Raw genomic sequence first — 15,383 nt, 5'->3', positions numbered from 1 at the left:
TAAGTGTCATGTCTTGGGGGCCTCCGTAGATAGGGGATTCCCGATCACTTAGAATCCTGAGATATGCTTTGTTTTTCTTTCGTTGTGATAGAATTTAAAGCTATTTATGTATAAGCTGTCTGTGGTTATCCTGTTTCGTGTGTTATTATGTTATTATTATTGTTTTCCCTATATATGTTTGTAGCAATATAAGCTTTACTGCTTATGTTTCTTGTTTATACATGTTTGAATGCGACTCTAAATAAAGTTTCTTGTATCTAGTATTTTGTCAGTCTATTGGCATGCGAATGGATAGTTTAGACTTTTGACATTTTTGACATTTTTTAAAATTATTATTCAAAATACAAAGCTTTATGTATTGCTTAAATTATCTTTCTAATTATAAGTTAAGTGTCAATGTGAAATAGTTCGTATATAATTCTTAAAAAACAAGATTTATTATTTCCATACTTTGGTAAAGTTGGACATAGAGCAAAGTTTTATTGATTTCATTTTAAATTATTTCATTAAAGCACACAAATTACATTACATATATAGAAATATTATTACCATAATATGGATGTCTCAAAAACCACAACTATGGCTTACATGTAATGTAGTTTCGACAGACGTACAATGGTGGCAGATTTTAAGATTACGGTCGACTTCTAGCTTCAAGCTAGAGGGAATTTCTATAATAATTTTATAACTATTTGTTAATTCACTATCCATTAAAATAATAAGTCAACGCCTAAGCACACATGCATATATAATATATGCTGCTAAATGACGTGAAAGTAAGTTTGATAACTGTATTGGCCAAACTGCTAAAACACAGTCAATATTGATGTTTGTGAACCAAAGAATTCACTTGGCAGTTTCAGTGGGGGCGTACCCTCCTCTGGCGGCGTTCCGAGGAGGGGGTGCGCCCAAAAGCGCCCTTCTTAATCCGCGGCTGATAATGCAATTTATTTCACGAAACGATATCGAAAGTAAAAGTACACATATAAACGTATTACGGTATAGGATTCTCATGAACTGTGACACATCGGGTGGTTGGGAAATACCCAGCGCAGAAAGCAGGCACAGTGAAATAGATTCGTTCCCACTATAAAGCATAGTTAGATTACAGACGTATCATTATACTTGAAATAATTGTTATCTTTAAATCTTCAAATAATTGAAATCATTAACACACAGTTGATCTGATGCTAACTTTCTAGTGTCATCTCACTGATATACCATTCCGAAGGCACCCACCACAGCATTATGCCCGGTCACAACTGACAACTGACAACGGGTGAACAAGTTGTTGCCATTACCCTAAATGCTGAACGGTTAGCAGAGAATAACAACTACAATTTTAAGGACTTTGCTATGTCCTGGCCTGGAGACAGAACCCATTGACTTCATCACCTTGGCAGATGCTCAACTTTAAAGCCACAAGTGAGGTGTTGCCAAAGAAGGCGCTAGCAAATAAAAGGTAGCCAGAAGTACACCATTGATATCAGTATCATCTTGTATATCCGTTGGATACCTCATATTTTGACAGAACTGACTGAGACAATACATTTTATTACCATCTTTAATTCATAATATTTTAGCGTATATTTTGTCATTTCTATTGCTATATTTGTATTATGTACATTGTCCACTTTACAGTGATATAACCATTAGTCGTAAAGTATACGTGTGTGATATGCAGGTGTTCATTTTAATTCAATTGAGTGACTTATCATCATGTTTTTATTTGAATTATAGTTCCATATCAATACTGTCGTTATTATTATTTGATATACCTTAAGTGTCATGTCTTGGAAACCTCCGTAGATAGGGGATTCCCGATCACTTAGAATCCTGAGATATGCTTTGTTTTTCTTTCGTTGTGATAGAATTTAAAGCTATTTATGTATACGCTATATGTCGTTATCCTGTTTCGTGTGTTATTATGTTATTATTATTGTTTTCCCTATATATGTTTGTAGCAATACAAGCTTTACTGCTTATGTTTCTTGTTTATACATGTTTGTATGCGACTCTAAATAAAGTTTCTTGTATCTAGTATTTTGTCAGTCTATTGACATGCGAATGGATAGTTTAGACTTTTGACATTTTTGACATTTTTTGAAATTATTATTCAAAATACAAAGCTTTATGTATTGCTTAAATCATCTTTTTAATTATAAGTTAAGTGTCAAGGTGAAATAGTTCGTATATAATTCTTAAAAAACAAGATTTATTATTTCCATACTTTGGTAAAGTTGGACATAGAGCAAAGTTTTATTGATTTCATTTTAAATTATTTCATTAAAACACACAAATTACATTACATATATAGAAATATTATTACCATAATATGGATGTCTCAAAAACCACAACTATGGCTTACATGTAATGTAGTTTCGACAGACGTACAAGTGTGGCAGATTTTAAGATTACGGTCGACTTCTAGCTTCAAGCTAGAGGGAATTTCTATAATAATTTTATAACTATTTGTTAATTCACTATCCATTAAAATAATAAGTCAACGCCTAAGCACACATGCATAATTAATATATGCTGCTAAATGACGTGAAAGTAAGTTTGATGACTGTATTGGCCAAACTGCTAAAACACAGTCAATATTGATGTTTGTGAACCAAAGAATTCACTTGGCAGTTTTAGTGGGGGCGTACCCTCCTCTGGCGGCGTACCGAGGAGGGGGTGCGCCCAAAAGCGCCCTTCTTAATCCGCGGCTGATAATGCAATTTATTTCACGAAACGATATCGAAAGTAAAAGTACACATATCAACGTATTACGGTATAGGATTCTCATGAACTGTGACACATCGGGTGGTTGGGAAATACCCAGCGCAGAGAGCAGGCACAGTGAAATAGATTCGTTCCCACTTTAAAGCATTGTTAGATTACAAACGTATCATTATACTTGGAATAATTGTTATCTTTAAATCTTCAAATAATTGAAATCATTAACATACAGTTAAATGTTCACCTGACAGGTGAATACAAAGATAACACAGGTGTAAGTGTGTACGGTACAGTCAATAGATGCACTTACTGTCTTCTGTTGTGTACGAGACCGCAGACCAGGACGACTCTAACGAAATCTAGGTCACAAGGTACAGGTGCATTTACGAAAGTAGACAGGAACGACGGAGCGAGCAGGTGTATTGACTTTTGTTGATATTATGATATATATTATTTTGTTTATTCCCATGCCAGTCTAACGAACTGTCAATTGTTTTGTGTGGCGGTAATCCAAATTTCATGTTGGCTACGTGCACATTGAACGCCATTTTGATGCACAGATTTCTTCCCGGCAAATGTCAGTATAGGACATTTGTAATCAGTTCATATTTTCTTTAAAATATCGACAGATTGAGAGAGTTTGGTTGTCATGCATTACGTTATACATGTAGTAGTATAATCATTGGTGAACCTGTATTTTCTACACTGACATGTGCACAGAATACCACATACATTGAATGTACCACAAACAGGCTACATTGATCAGTTTTAGCGCGAACTCAGCATGCTGTAATACGAAGCAATCACAGGTTATGTCATTTGACCAAACGAAAATTACATGGTCCTTTCATAACCCGAGAGCCGATACAGCAGTAGCTATATTGACCCATAAACCTTTTCAATAGCATATATTTAATTAGCCCGAGTTTCCTCTGGCCCTGACACCAGACTTTGACATTTTGACAGATAGATGTCTGATCTATCAGGGCTAGAGGAAACTTGCACTAACATTTGATATAGGCTAGGTTATCAAGAGTGTTTACTTTATTCATCGTATGTTCCACCATGCACTGGCCACTTTATCTGATTTGATTCTGGCTGTCGGGTAAGAATCTTTACCACTTTACTTTCACTTTCGTTTTATACGGCACTTCTTAGTATACATTAAAGGGACATCACGTGAAGAGCCCTATTTTTTTAAGGAATGTATGTATTGTATGCACTTCTACTTATGTTACCTCGCTATCCCCATATTCCTAGTCCGTTCCAAATGTCCAGTTTGACCACTTGAGTTGTTCGGGAAAGCCCTGCTAAAAATAGCACCGATAACGTCACCTGACTAGGCGGTGGTCTGAGCGAGATGAAACGGTTTCCAATGGGGCCCCCAAAGAGGGGCCGTCAGGCAACTGCAACTTCTTACCGCACTATGAAACCAAGTAATATGATTTCTAAGTCCGTATTCAAACTTATTTAACAGTAATTATTCATCATCAGAAGTTAATTGCACACTTGCCAATATTCAGAATTTCAATTTATTTAGCTTTAAACATATTTGTTGCCAATAAAATTGAACAAGGGATGGGGCACAAGTTTTTACAATTTATCACAGCCTTCTCCCGTCATACATTTACAATTAAATGTTAACAATGATGATAGGCATCACCATAAAGTAGATAGATATAAATATATATTAAATGTATTACCGGAATGTGACCGGTACAGATGGTACGGGCTAAACACCTTCCCTCAACCATGGGACAAACCTTTCTGTAAAAAGGAATATTCACGAGACGAATATCCCTTTTCAAATGTTTTCATAAAGTGCATATATGCAATGACAAACTACACGCGTATAAAAAAGAGAAACGTTTGTAAAAATATTATTACATTGAACAACTCGATGTCTTTCGCCATTTTCTTTTTCTAGACCATGCATATGCATTTATGTATACTCTCTTTCCCACTTGCATTGTCTCCATACGCTAACACTTGGTAAGTCATATTAGCCATCACACACAATGAACTGTATGGCAATACCACTACGTGTACATGTAGAATATGTGTCAGATATGGAACGTGTTGAGATACTTGATAATTATATTTTTTCAATACTTTACATAGATTAAAGCATTCTTGTAAATGGACTCTTTTTTATGTTGAGACAACTTTAATCATTTCTTTCTTGTCCGAAACAGAAGCCGTAGTTATCGGCAACACGCGTCATTTTTACAACGTAAACAAATGTTTTCCCCGTGTTTTCAATACGTATTCTATCTGAAGTCGAAAATTAATTCTTTATAGAGTAAAGGTTGTTATATGATCATACATTCTAAGTCAACATCATATGAAAAATTACGATTAAAAAAAAAATGTTATGCGATCCTATTTACTAGAAGTAGGTACTCCTTCCTCAGTTATTCACCCTAGTCCGTCATTTTGACATTTTTTAATCTAAAATGACTGGCCGTGTGAAGTAAACTTCGAAGGACAAATGCTTTCCTGTTGGGTATACAACCGTAGCCTAGTCCCGCATTCCTTACAACCTTTCTGGTCCAGGTATTTAGATAACATCGCGAGTTCAACCACTCGTCTACCCTGCGATCAGGTTAAAAGTTATTGGCATATTCGTAATCACTAGTACTGGAGGGATCCTCATCGGACGTCGGTGTCGACTCATAAGTAAAATTGTCTGTAAGCATCAGTAGCCAGCGTCTCTTCAATGTGTGAACAATTGTCACTTTGTTTCGTCGCATAGTCGTGGTCTAGCAGTTGTTAATGGACATCGTTGTTGTTAGTATTGTCAGTTAATGCGTTTAGTTTACATTTAAAACGGCCGATTTTACGTCGGGTTTGCATGTCGGCCATCACTGCCACGAAGTTGTTTACATCGTTACGACAGCTTTTATTCCCACACCTTCCGCGATTTGAGATTTTCAACGCAAGGGACACAACTCTGTACTCGAATTGTTATTCAAACGAAATCTATTCAAGGGAAGATAACAAGATTGTCGAATGGTTATCAGGGGCAGGTGATTCTAACACTAAAAAAAGACAATGGAGTTCTTTAGTGTTTTGCTCTGGCTGGAACGGGGATCCTTAAGGTCATAGAAGTGTATTGATAAACGGAATTAGGAAGTACACCCCTAGTTGAAAATCCAATGCAGTATCACAGTTTCCGCATATTCTAATGTTTAATATTAAACTGATGAATATTGTATGTTTATTATTGACAGAACAGTGTGTTCGATCAATGAGTCACATGTTTCCATTTTTCTGTACTTTAGGAAACCGGCTACCTATTGTGTATTTCACAACTGTGAAGTTTTTCAATGTATATAGTTTTATTATAAAATGACAATTTTTAATCGTTTATAGATAATTAATTTTACACAATTTCAGCATTTATTAAATTGTTATACACTTATGTAATAATACCAAGGATTCAGATAACATCTAATGTAATTCCGTGGTTTTATTAACATTATTTTGCCAAAAATTGTGTCTGTCATTTTTTTTCAAAATTCACTCCTTTTTACATAAATTTCCATTTAAAATCCTTACAATTCTGACAACCTATATTTTTTTGTTTTTTGCAATATAACAACAAATTTTGAAGAAATTCTACAGAAAAATGGTGACACAATCCCATTACCTTAAGTTGTATTTCAACCGATATTATTGCAACTTTGTAAAAATTCAACAGTTCCCTAAAGAGTTGTGCGCTTGCGTTTTGTTTTTAATTGCTACTTTTCATTAGGAGCTTTCCCTTTTTACTGATTTTCTGTTTTATAAATTTGTTCGGAGAACTGCCTCTTCCATTCATTCACGATATTTTGATTTTAATTATTTTGAAAGCAGGTGGGACCTTGTTTTCAAACCCCCAATCGTCGCAAAGTGCCGCCGGGGTTAGTCTCGATCAACCAGACTCTTGTTGACTGCGCAAGCCAAGCCGAATAGTGATCAAACGCCTGGTTAAACGAGACTACGCCGGGGTTTGATTTGTAAACACTTTGTCCTCTTCCGTTGCTTCTCAATGCGTGAAAGCCTTCTGGGAAATTGAGGCCGCATACTGTCTACAAAAAATATGATGGTAAACCCTACGTTATTGATATTTATTACAGTTTACTAGTGAAATATCATAAATTCTACATTTGATAAAAGCATACCTTTAATGCAGTGAAGATGAACAAAAACATTATAGCTTCACAAGTAAAAAGTTCGCTCTTAGTATTGTCCAATCTTAACGGTACATTATATTCTCTGCGTAGATTTTTGGTTTTAACTTTAGATTAAGTGACGGCAGAATAAGTGGCCGTGTTGCCTACCTTTGCAGCAGACATTATTGTATTTACATAACTACACAATTTACATCATTTTCTTACCAGATAATACTAGCACTTGGCAGAATTGGAGTGAAAACCCATTCAAAATGGCGCTCTGTATTGTTATCAAACGTGACGTCATTACAACTTGGCGTCAATAACTTCGCTGCACATTCCCGCGCTTTTCTGATGACGCAATAGTCGCGCCGCGGGACTTGAAAAAAATGTTACAGTTGGAAAATGTCTTTGTTTTTCCCGTTCAATGCGATATATCCATTTCCTTTGTATAAAATGAATATGTGATAACAACCAAAAAAACAGCGTTGTGCTAAAATATGTCTTCGTAGCAGTCTCGATAAGTAATAATTATTATTCAAAAGGGCGTGGAGTTACGATTGACGATTTAACCTAGAAGACGGTTGATATTTGCAAATAATCGCTACAAAATAAAGTCCTGAAATATCCCGGAATGAAAATTGACGAAACAGTTTTTTTTCAGGGGTTAGTTGGGTTCACTTTTGGCTTATTAGTCCATTACCGGTGAGACCGGAGGACTATAGTTTTCCTCTCCGTCCGTCTGTGTACGTACGTGCGTAACACCAATGTTAGGTCAATGTCAAGGTCACCGTAACAGTTTTTAGAAAATCCTTGTCATCGCTCTAGCGGCTTTATTCCTTGAGGGATTTTGATCAAACGTCATACAATTACAAAGGACCATACTATCTTGGACTATTTCGAGATTCCAGGTTGTCGGGTTTAAGGTCAAGGTCACCGTTACTATTTTTAGAAAATCCATCTGTCAGCGCTCTAGCGGCTTAATTCCTGGAGAGATTTGGATCAAACTTCACACAATTACAACGAACCATAATATCTCGAACAAGTTTGAGTTTCAGGGTCGTTGGGTCATGGTCAAGGTCACCGTTACTATTGTCAGCGCTCTGGCGGCTTAGTTCCTTGAGGGATTTTAATCGAACTTCATACAATTAAAAAGAAAATAATTTCTCGGACAACTTCGAGTTTCAGGGTTGTCGGGTCAAGATCAGCGTTACTATTTTTAGAAAATCCTTGCCAGCGTTCTAGCGGCTTCATTCTTTGGGGGATTTTAATCAAACTTTACTCCATTACACAGAACCATAATATCTCGGACAATTTAGAATTTAAGGGTTGTTAGGTCAAGGTCAAGGTCACTGTTACTATTTTCAGAAAATCCTTGTCAGCGCTTTAGCGGCTTCATTCCTTGAGGGATTTTGACCAATTCACACAATTACAAATGACCATAATATCTCGGACATATTTGAAATAGCATGTACACATTATGGTATAGAAACATTAGGATACCTACAGACAAAATATAACTTCAAGGTTCAAAGTTCAAGGGGCCGTAACACTGTTCAAAGGGCAATAATGAACTGAATTAAACTGGATAAGTAACACGTTATTACACATTTGTGATGATATTCACGTATCTTTATCACCCTTGCTATTAATTGATTTAATACCACAAAAGCAAAAAAAAATAACAATCATTTTATTTTACAAACATTACAATTTCTTGTATTATTAGCTCACCTGAGCTTATGCCGTGGCGCAGCGTCCGTCGTCGTGCGTCGTCAACTTTATCTTTAAAACCTATCTCCTCTAAACACCAAAGAGGATTTCAACCAAATTTAGTCTGAAGCATCAGTAGGGACAGGCAATCATTTCTTAAAATGAGGTTTGTTCGAACCCTGAGGCCAGTGGGCGAGGCCCTGGAGGGAAACTTAGCTAAATTTGCTTTAAAACGCATCTCCTCCTAAACGCCAAAGAAGATTTCAACCAAATTTGTTCTGAAACTTCATTAGGGGAGGGCAATCATTTCCTAAATAAATTAGGCTGGTTCGGCCTCTGGGGCTAGGAAGACCGGGCCCCAAAATGGAAAATTATCTAATAGTTTGCTCTCAGACGCTAATACCCCCTAATTGCCTGAGTGTATTGTACAAAATTTGGTCAAAAACATTATTTAGGAAGAACAAACATTTCTTAATTGAATGAGGTTGATTTGACCCCTGCGGTCCTAAGAAATGGTACAGCTAGATTATCATATATTCTATGGTGTAGTTTTCATACAATTGGTTTCTAGGTTTATAAAAGCTAATAGTTGAATGAAAATATAAGTATTGTCTAATTACACCCTGTAATATGAAATATTACTTATTTTTTAAATATGTTAACATGGCAACTAAATGGAGGCCCCTGATTAGTTGAAAGTCAGATATTGTGGTCCCAGTTGGGTTAGAACATAGATTTTGTCTGGGTTTAAGGAAATTTCATATAAAGATGTACTAATGCATTCAGAAGTAATGATTTACATAGAAAACCAGGTGAGCAATACAGGTCCAATGGACCTCTTGATATTTCATTAAAATCAATTACATGCTAATTGTATCCTTTTCATTTTCCGGGGCCGGTAGAGGACATGTATTTTAGCAATATTCAGTATGCTTGTTGATAGTGTTTTCTACAGGTGTTCCCATATGAAACAAGTCTTTTTGTATTTTGAAGAATAACAGCTATTCAAAATTTGACTATTTCCAACAAAAACACAGTGTTTTTAGATAAATTCAAACACTATATCGAAATACACATATACCTTTTATGTATTTGTAGGTTAAGTAAATATGCCGAGAACATATGTAGACAATGCATCCAACCGAAGTATGGGAAGGGTCGGAATGCCAGTCGGGAGCATGCCTGTTTCAGGGAGGGCATCCGGGTCTTCCACTAGTGGTGGCGGAGCAAGTTTCGGACGATCCAGTTCCGGGAGATCAAGCTATGGAGGATCATCAAAAAATACCTACGTAGACAATGCATCCAGCCGAAGTATGGGAAGGGTCGGAATGCCAGTCGGGAGCATGCCTGTTTCAGGGAGGTCATCCGGGTCTTCCACTAGTGGTGGCGGAGCAAGTTTCGGAGGATCCAGTTCCGGGAGATCAACATATGGAGGATCATCAAAAAATACCTACGTAGACAATGCGTACAACCGATGCGTTGGAAGAGTGGGAATGGATCATGGAACAGCGGTGATGTCAAGACCCTCCTCCTCTTGAACATCGCAAAGCTCTTCTCCTAGAACATACGTGGATAATGCCCAAAACAGGAGAGAAGGTAGGGTGGGAATGGAGCATGGAACGGCGGTGATATCAAGACCCTCCTCCTCTTCAACATCGCAAAGCTATTCCTCTAACAGATACGTGTATAATGCCCAAAACAGGAGAGAAGGTAGGGTGGGAATGGAGCATGGAACGGCGGTGATGTCAAGACCCTCCTTCTCTTCAACATCGCAAAGCTATTCCTCTAAAACATACGTGGATAATGCCCAAAACAGGAGAGAAGGTAGGGTGGGAAAGGAGCATGGCACAGCGGTGATTTCAAAGAGTTCTTCACAGTCATCTGGTGCAAGAGTATATGTTGATAACCCCTTTAACCGGCGCTTAGGACGTGTTGGCATGCCGCTCGGATCTATGTCTGTGTCACGTTCATCAGGAAGGTCCGGATCTAAGACGGGATCACCAGTCAACCGGAAGGAAAGCAGCATGACACGTTGGGTTAGAGACTTGACAGATAGATATTATGAGCGACCAGTAAGTATTTCGCAATATCCGTTTTTGATACAGATAATATTCTTAATGTTACAGGTATATATGACATGCGTCCAATTAGGGAATAATCCAACTGTATTTTGAAATTTGCGATGGTATATCGTGATTATACTGTCGCAAATTGAGTGTTACTGGCAACGCGGAGCAGAGCCAGTAAAACGGATATTCGCGACAGTATAACCACAATATGCTTCCCAAAATTTCAAAATACAGAAGGGTTATCCCCATTCTAATTCATTTTAAACTACAACTACCGAAAGAAATGATGATTTAAAGATATTTTTGAGTTATTTCCTCAAATTCTGGGTATCTCTGCTCTGGATTGGTGACGTCAGAAATATTCAAAGTGAGGCGGAATTACGTTGACCTTTCGGGTTCATGATAGTGTTCGTGGCATCATGAATAATCAATTTCATGACGTTTTAGGGCCAGTCAAAGTCATCGACGTCATTAACAATTGCCATCCGGGCTTCATATGCAAATGAGAAATTTGCGGACGGTATATCGTGGTTTAACTGTCGTGTTACATCTCAAATAAATTAGAATTTCCATTAGAAATTGACACAACAAACCCGGAAACTACTGAAGGATAATTCAATATTTTAAAAAACTAGATATAACACTAACACAAATCACAGGTATAAAGTAGATAGTAGCAATAAAAACAAGGGTAAATAGTTTATACTAATGTTTTTAGATAATTATATTAAATTCTTCACATTGACGTTATGTTTTTGCATCATTTACTATAATACTTAGTGAATTTGTAAATGTAAAGGAAAAGTATATAATGCTTGCTGTACGTTCAAGTTCTGTATTTTATTCGTCTTTCAGGAAGAAGATATGGACCTAGGACATCTACAAGAAGATTCTCTGTACGGCGCGGAAGTTAGTGAGCAAGCAGCGGACCTCATCAACCGTATGGAACAGGTCCGGTTATGCCAACAGGAATCACAAAAGAGTAAAGAACCTTTGACGTCATTTGATCTTCTGAAAAGTTATCGCGGAGAAAGAATCGAATTTGATGAGCTGGATATGAGAAAAAGGATTGGCCATGGAGGATTCGGAGACGTCTATTGCGCTAAATGGAAGGGTACTTTCGTGGCTGTTAAAAAACTGCGGGTCCAGAGAATATCGAAGAAACGATTACAAGAGTTTACTTCGGAAGTGCAAGTCTTCTGTGCCCTCGACCATCCTAATATCGTCAAGTTCGTTGGCGCCTGTTGTGTGACCCCGAACATCGCTATCGTCATGGAGTTCATGGAAAGCTGTCTGTTCCAAATACTTCACATGTCTGCAGATTCGGATGCCACCCTTACAGAAGACAACAAGCTGAGCATCATTATTCAGATATCCCGTGGACTAGCATACTTGCACGAGAAAAACATCGCTCATTGTGACATCAAGTCCCAGAACGTCTTGATGGATTCCAGGGAGGGTGGTTACGTGGCGAAGATTACTGACTTTGGGCTTAGCATGATGAGAAATAGTTCCGATACGTCGTCAACAGCGCATGATCAGGTAAGAATTGCACATTGAGGTTGACATATATGTGTTAACAGTAGGTACAATCGAAAATTGACTTTTCCCAAAAAGCCTGCTCTCAAAGGAAAACAAAACATTTCAATTATAATTCATACTTTTGACTGTTTACAAGAGCAGATCAGTGATGGAAAATGTAAGCTATATGTAAAGTCATACATATCCTACATTTTCTCTTAATGTATAAAACATATATTTTCCCTTAAGTATCTGCTATTGTGAAAAATCAATCGTTTTTACTTTGTTGAAGCCGTACAGTGTACCTTATTTTAAAGAGGGGAATATGTTACAGAGATGATAGTATGTGCGTGCTACACAGGATATTTCAAAGAATACCAAAATGGGGAGGCAACTCGATCTGTCATGTCACTATCATGATACCGTTACTGGAATTTATATATAATATAGAGATAGAGTTACCTAAATTGATATTATTTTTATAGATAAAGAGGTCGAGTTGTCTTCCAATGTACATTTTCTCCTTGTAACCTTGTAAATATCCCCATATGTGCGGTTTATCTGGTTCAATTACAAACATTTATTCCGAGCATCAGACAGTATATAAGAATATGGCAATGTTTTGTTTCTATTTAAACTGTTGTGACTCGTGTAACGACACGTGTTATCATCAATGAAATGGGACATTTCACATTTACTTAAATTGGTATTTTGATTAAAACAAATGTTATTGCCTTTTTAGCTCACCTGGCCCGATAAAGCACTACCAGGTTTGTTCAAATGAATGACCTTCGCCCATATTCAAGGTCACAGTGGGTCAAATATGTTTAAATATTTAAATAACTTCTTCTGAATAGGGTCACATGTGAACTTTTTAATGAGTAATTTTCAGATTGATGAGCTGTTTCCATATGGCAAGCAATTAAAGCATCACACAGTCAGGGTGATGATATTTGGCCAGAAGGATGTTGGCATGAAGGGCTACCAAGTTTGTTCAATTGAATGACCTTTACTCATATTCAAGGACACCGGGATGAATTGTCTTAAAAAATCTTTTAACGACTTCTTCTAAATTACCAAAACCTCCAGGGTGATGATATTTGGCTATTAGCATGCATGGATGAAGGGCTATCAAATTTGTTGTAATAAATGATCTTCACTCATATTCAAGGTCACATAGGTCAATTGTTAAAAACCTTTAAACGTCTTCTTCTGAATAACTAAAGTGTAAAGGGTGATTGCTTGTAAATGTGAATGACCTTGACACACTTTCCTGGTCTCATCTTGTCCATATTCCACAAATATTTAAAAGTCATCAATAAACAAAAGGTATAGGGTGGTGATATTTAGCAAGTTGCGTTCCGGGATGAAGGGCTGTAAAAACAAATTCAACTTTATGGCCATGTTTGACTTTCAAGGTCACAGGGGTTAATTGTGTTTTACTCCTTAAACAGCTGTGGCGGTTCTTGTCTAATGTTATAAAGAAGCTCGCTCCGATTAAGGGAAATATGACCTGGGATTCTCGAGTGCGTAAGGTTGACATCATGTTTTTTCCCCATCATGTGATCAATATAATCCAATCAGACACGCTATTATAGAGATAATGTATAACTATATGCAATTACAAGTGTCATTGTTGAAAGTTTCATGTGTTTTTAATTGTTAACTTCTTTACAATTGCCATAAGTTGAATCTTTGTTATTCAACAGGTGCGGAACATCGGAACCCCTCGTTATTCTGCCCCTGAAGTACTCCGTGGGGAGCTGTTAGACCGGGCTGCTATGATGAGAGCCGATGTTTACTCTCTTGGTCTTGTGGTGTTCGAGATCATCTCGGAAGATGAACCATTTGATTCCCTAAATGCTAAACAAATAGAACGTCATGTAGGAAATGGAGAGGAAAGACCTGTGTTTGGATCTGACATAGATGAAAATGTTGAGGAAAACGTCAAAACATGTTGGAGCCGGGATCCGTCCCTCCGACCTTCTGCACCAAGTTTTAGTGATTCTGTTGAAAAGTGGGAGTCTCTCTTTATGTGACACTAATACAAGCATTGACATTTTCTCTTGAAAGTCTTCCTTTCAAAAATGACACTTACTCACAATGAAAAGAATAATGTGCGAGGCGAACGCCGTCAGCAGTATACTATCACCTTTCCTTAATGCTTTATGCTAACCAAGTGTGTCTTTTGTTGTGGCTTTTTTTTGTTGATTTTTGTTGGCAATTGTTATGCTAAGTAATAGACCAAGGTTGTTTCCCCTATAATAATCTCAGATAGCAATCGCAATCTCCGTAATTTGTCATTTTGTTTTGTTTAGTGTTACTTAGTATTGGAAACTGTATATATGTTTTGATAACAGCATATTTTAAACGTTTGGCCTTTTATTCAGATGTCAGCAAATCAGGGATCCATCGGGCACAGGGCTTTCCTCAATTCCAGCACTTGGTCAGAATACAATGTGCACTGCCCTCTGAAAGTCTGACAATATGTCTTGAGCTTTTTCAGGAACAGTTAATCATTCTTAAGTATTGCTTTCACAGGCAGCAATGTTCTTTGTTGCTGCAACAACTGACCTGTCCGGCCGTGTGTCCTTTTAAATGTCAACTTTACCATTCTTGATATTTTTTTTCATCCACCTAAAAACAGTTCTTAAAGTTAGGGTAGAGGTACATGTTTTTGCATGTATTTGTGTTGGCGGTATCTTTAAAGCATCGTGTACTTTGATATTGGAGTGTATTTCGGATTAAGTCGCAACCTTCATTTAAGCATTGAAACGTAGCCACTAGTTTATACCGTTCAACAATAAATAACTTGATATGTATCAAATGTTGTATACTTATGTTTAACACTCGCTTTCACCGAAACGGGGGATATTAATTTGAGGTTTTTTCGTCTGTGTGTCTGTCATGCTTCGTTTCCGTGCAACAACTACAACAAATATAAACAGATTCTCTTCAAACTTGGTAACAGGGTTAAATGCCTTAAGGGCTCGGCCATGTTCGATGAACACTCTCAGCGGACACCATTTGGCGGAGTTATGGTCCCTTGAAGTACGAAAAACACCATCACCTGCTGCGTTTCGTTTCCGTGCAATAACTACAACAAATAAAAACCGATTCTCTTCAAACTTACTCACAGGGTTAAATGCCTTAAAGGCTCGGCCAAGTTCGATGACCATTTTCAACCTACCATTTG

General features: G+C 37.2%; 1 protein-coding gene across 1 annotated transcript; it reads left to right on the top strand.

Annotated features, from left to right (window-relative positions):
* Window positions 1–9,881: 9,881 nt before the first annotated feature.
* On the top strand, window positions 9,882–14,885 carry LOC110448992 (serine/threonine-protein kinase HT1-like). The gene is made up of 3 exons (XM_021495560.1): window positions 9,882–10,669; window positions 11,522–12,208; window positions 13,897–14,885. Exons 1-3 carry the CDS (start codon window positions 10,205–10,207, stop codon window positions 14,224–14,226), a joined length of 1,482 nt encoding a protein of 493 aa, XP_021351235.1. The 5' UTR covers window positions 9,882–10,204; the 3' UTR covers window positions 14,227–14,885.
* The last annotated feature ends 498 nt before the right edge of the window (window positions 14,886–15,383 follow it).

Source organism: Mizuhopecten yessoensis, unplaced genomic scaffold (assembly GCF_002113885.1).
Source record: "Mizuhopecten yessoensis strain PY_sf001 unplaced genomic scaffold, ASM211388v2 scaffold4411, whole genome shotgun sequence".
Taxonomy (NCBI): Eukaryota; Metazoa; Mollusca; class Bivalvia; order Pectinida; family Pectinidae; genus Mizuhopecten; species Mizuhopecten yessoensis.
Note: the sequence above shows the minus strand (reverse complement) of the source record. Positions and strands in the feature narration are given on the sequence as shown.

Coding starts and splice junctions, on each gene's coding strand:
- LOC110448992 (XM_021495560.1), top strand. CDS start 10,205: ATGGAGCATGGAACGGCGGTGATATCAAGACCCTCCTCCTCTTCAACA. Junction 10,670..11,521: donor ATAGATATTATGAGCGACCA/GTAAGTATTTCG, acceptor TTCGTCTTTCAG/GAAGAAGATATGGACCTAGG. Junction 12,209..13,896: donor CGTCAACAGCGCATGATCAG/GTAAGAATTGCA, acceptor GTTATTCAACAG/GTGCGGAACATCGGAACCCC.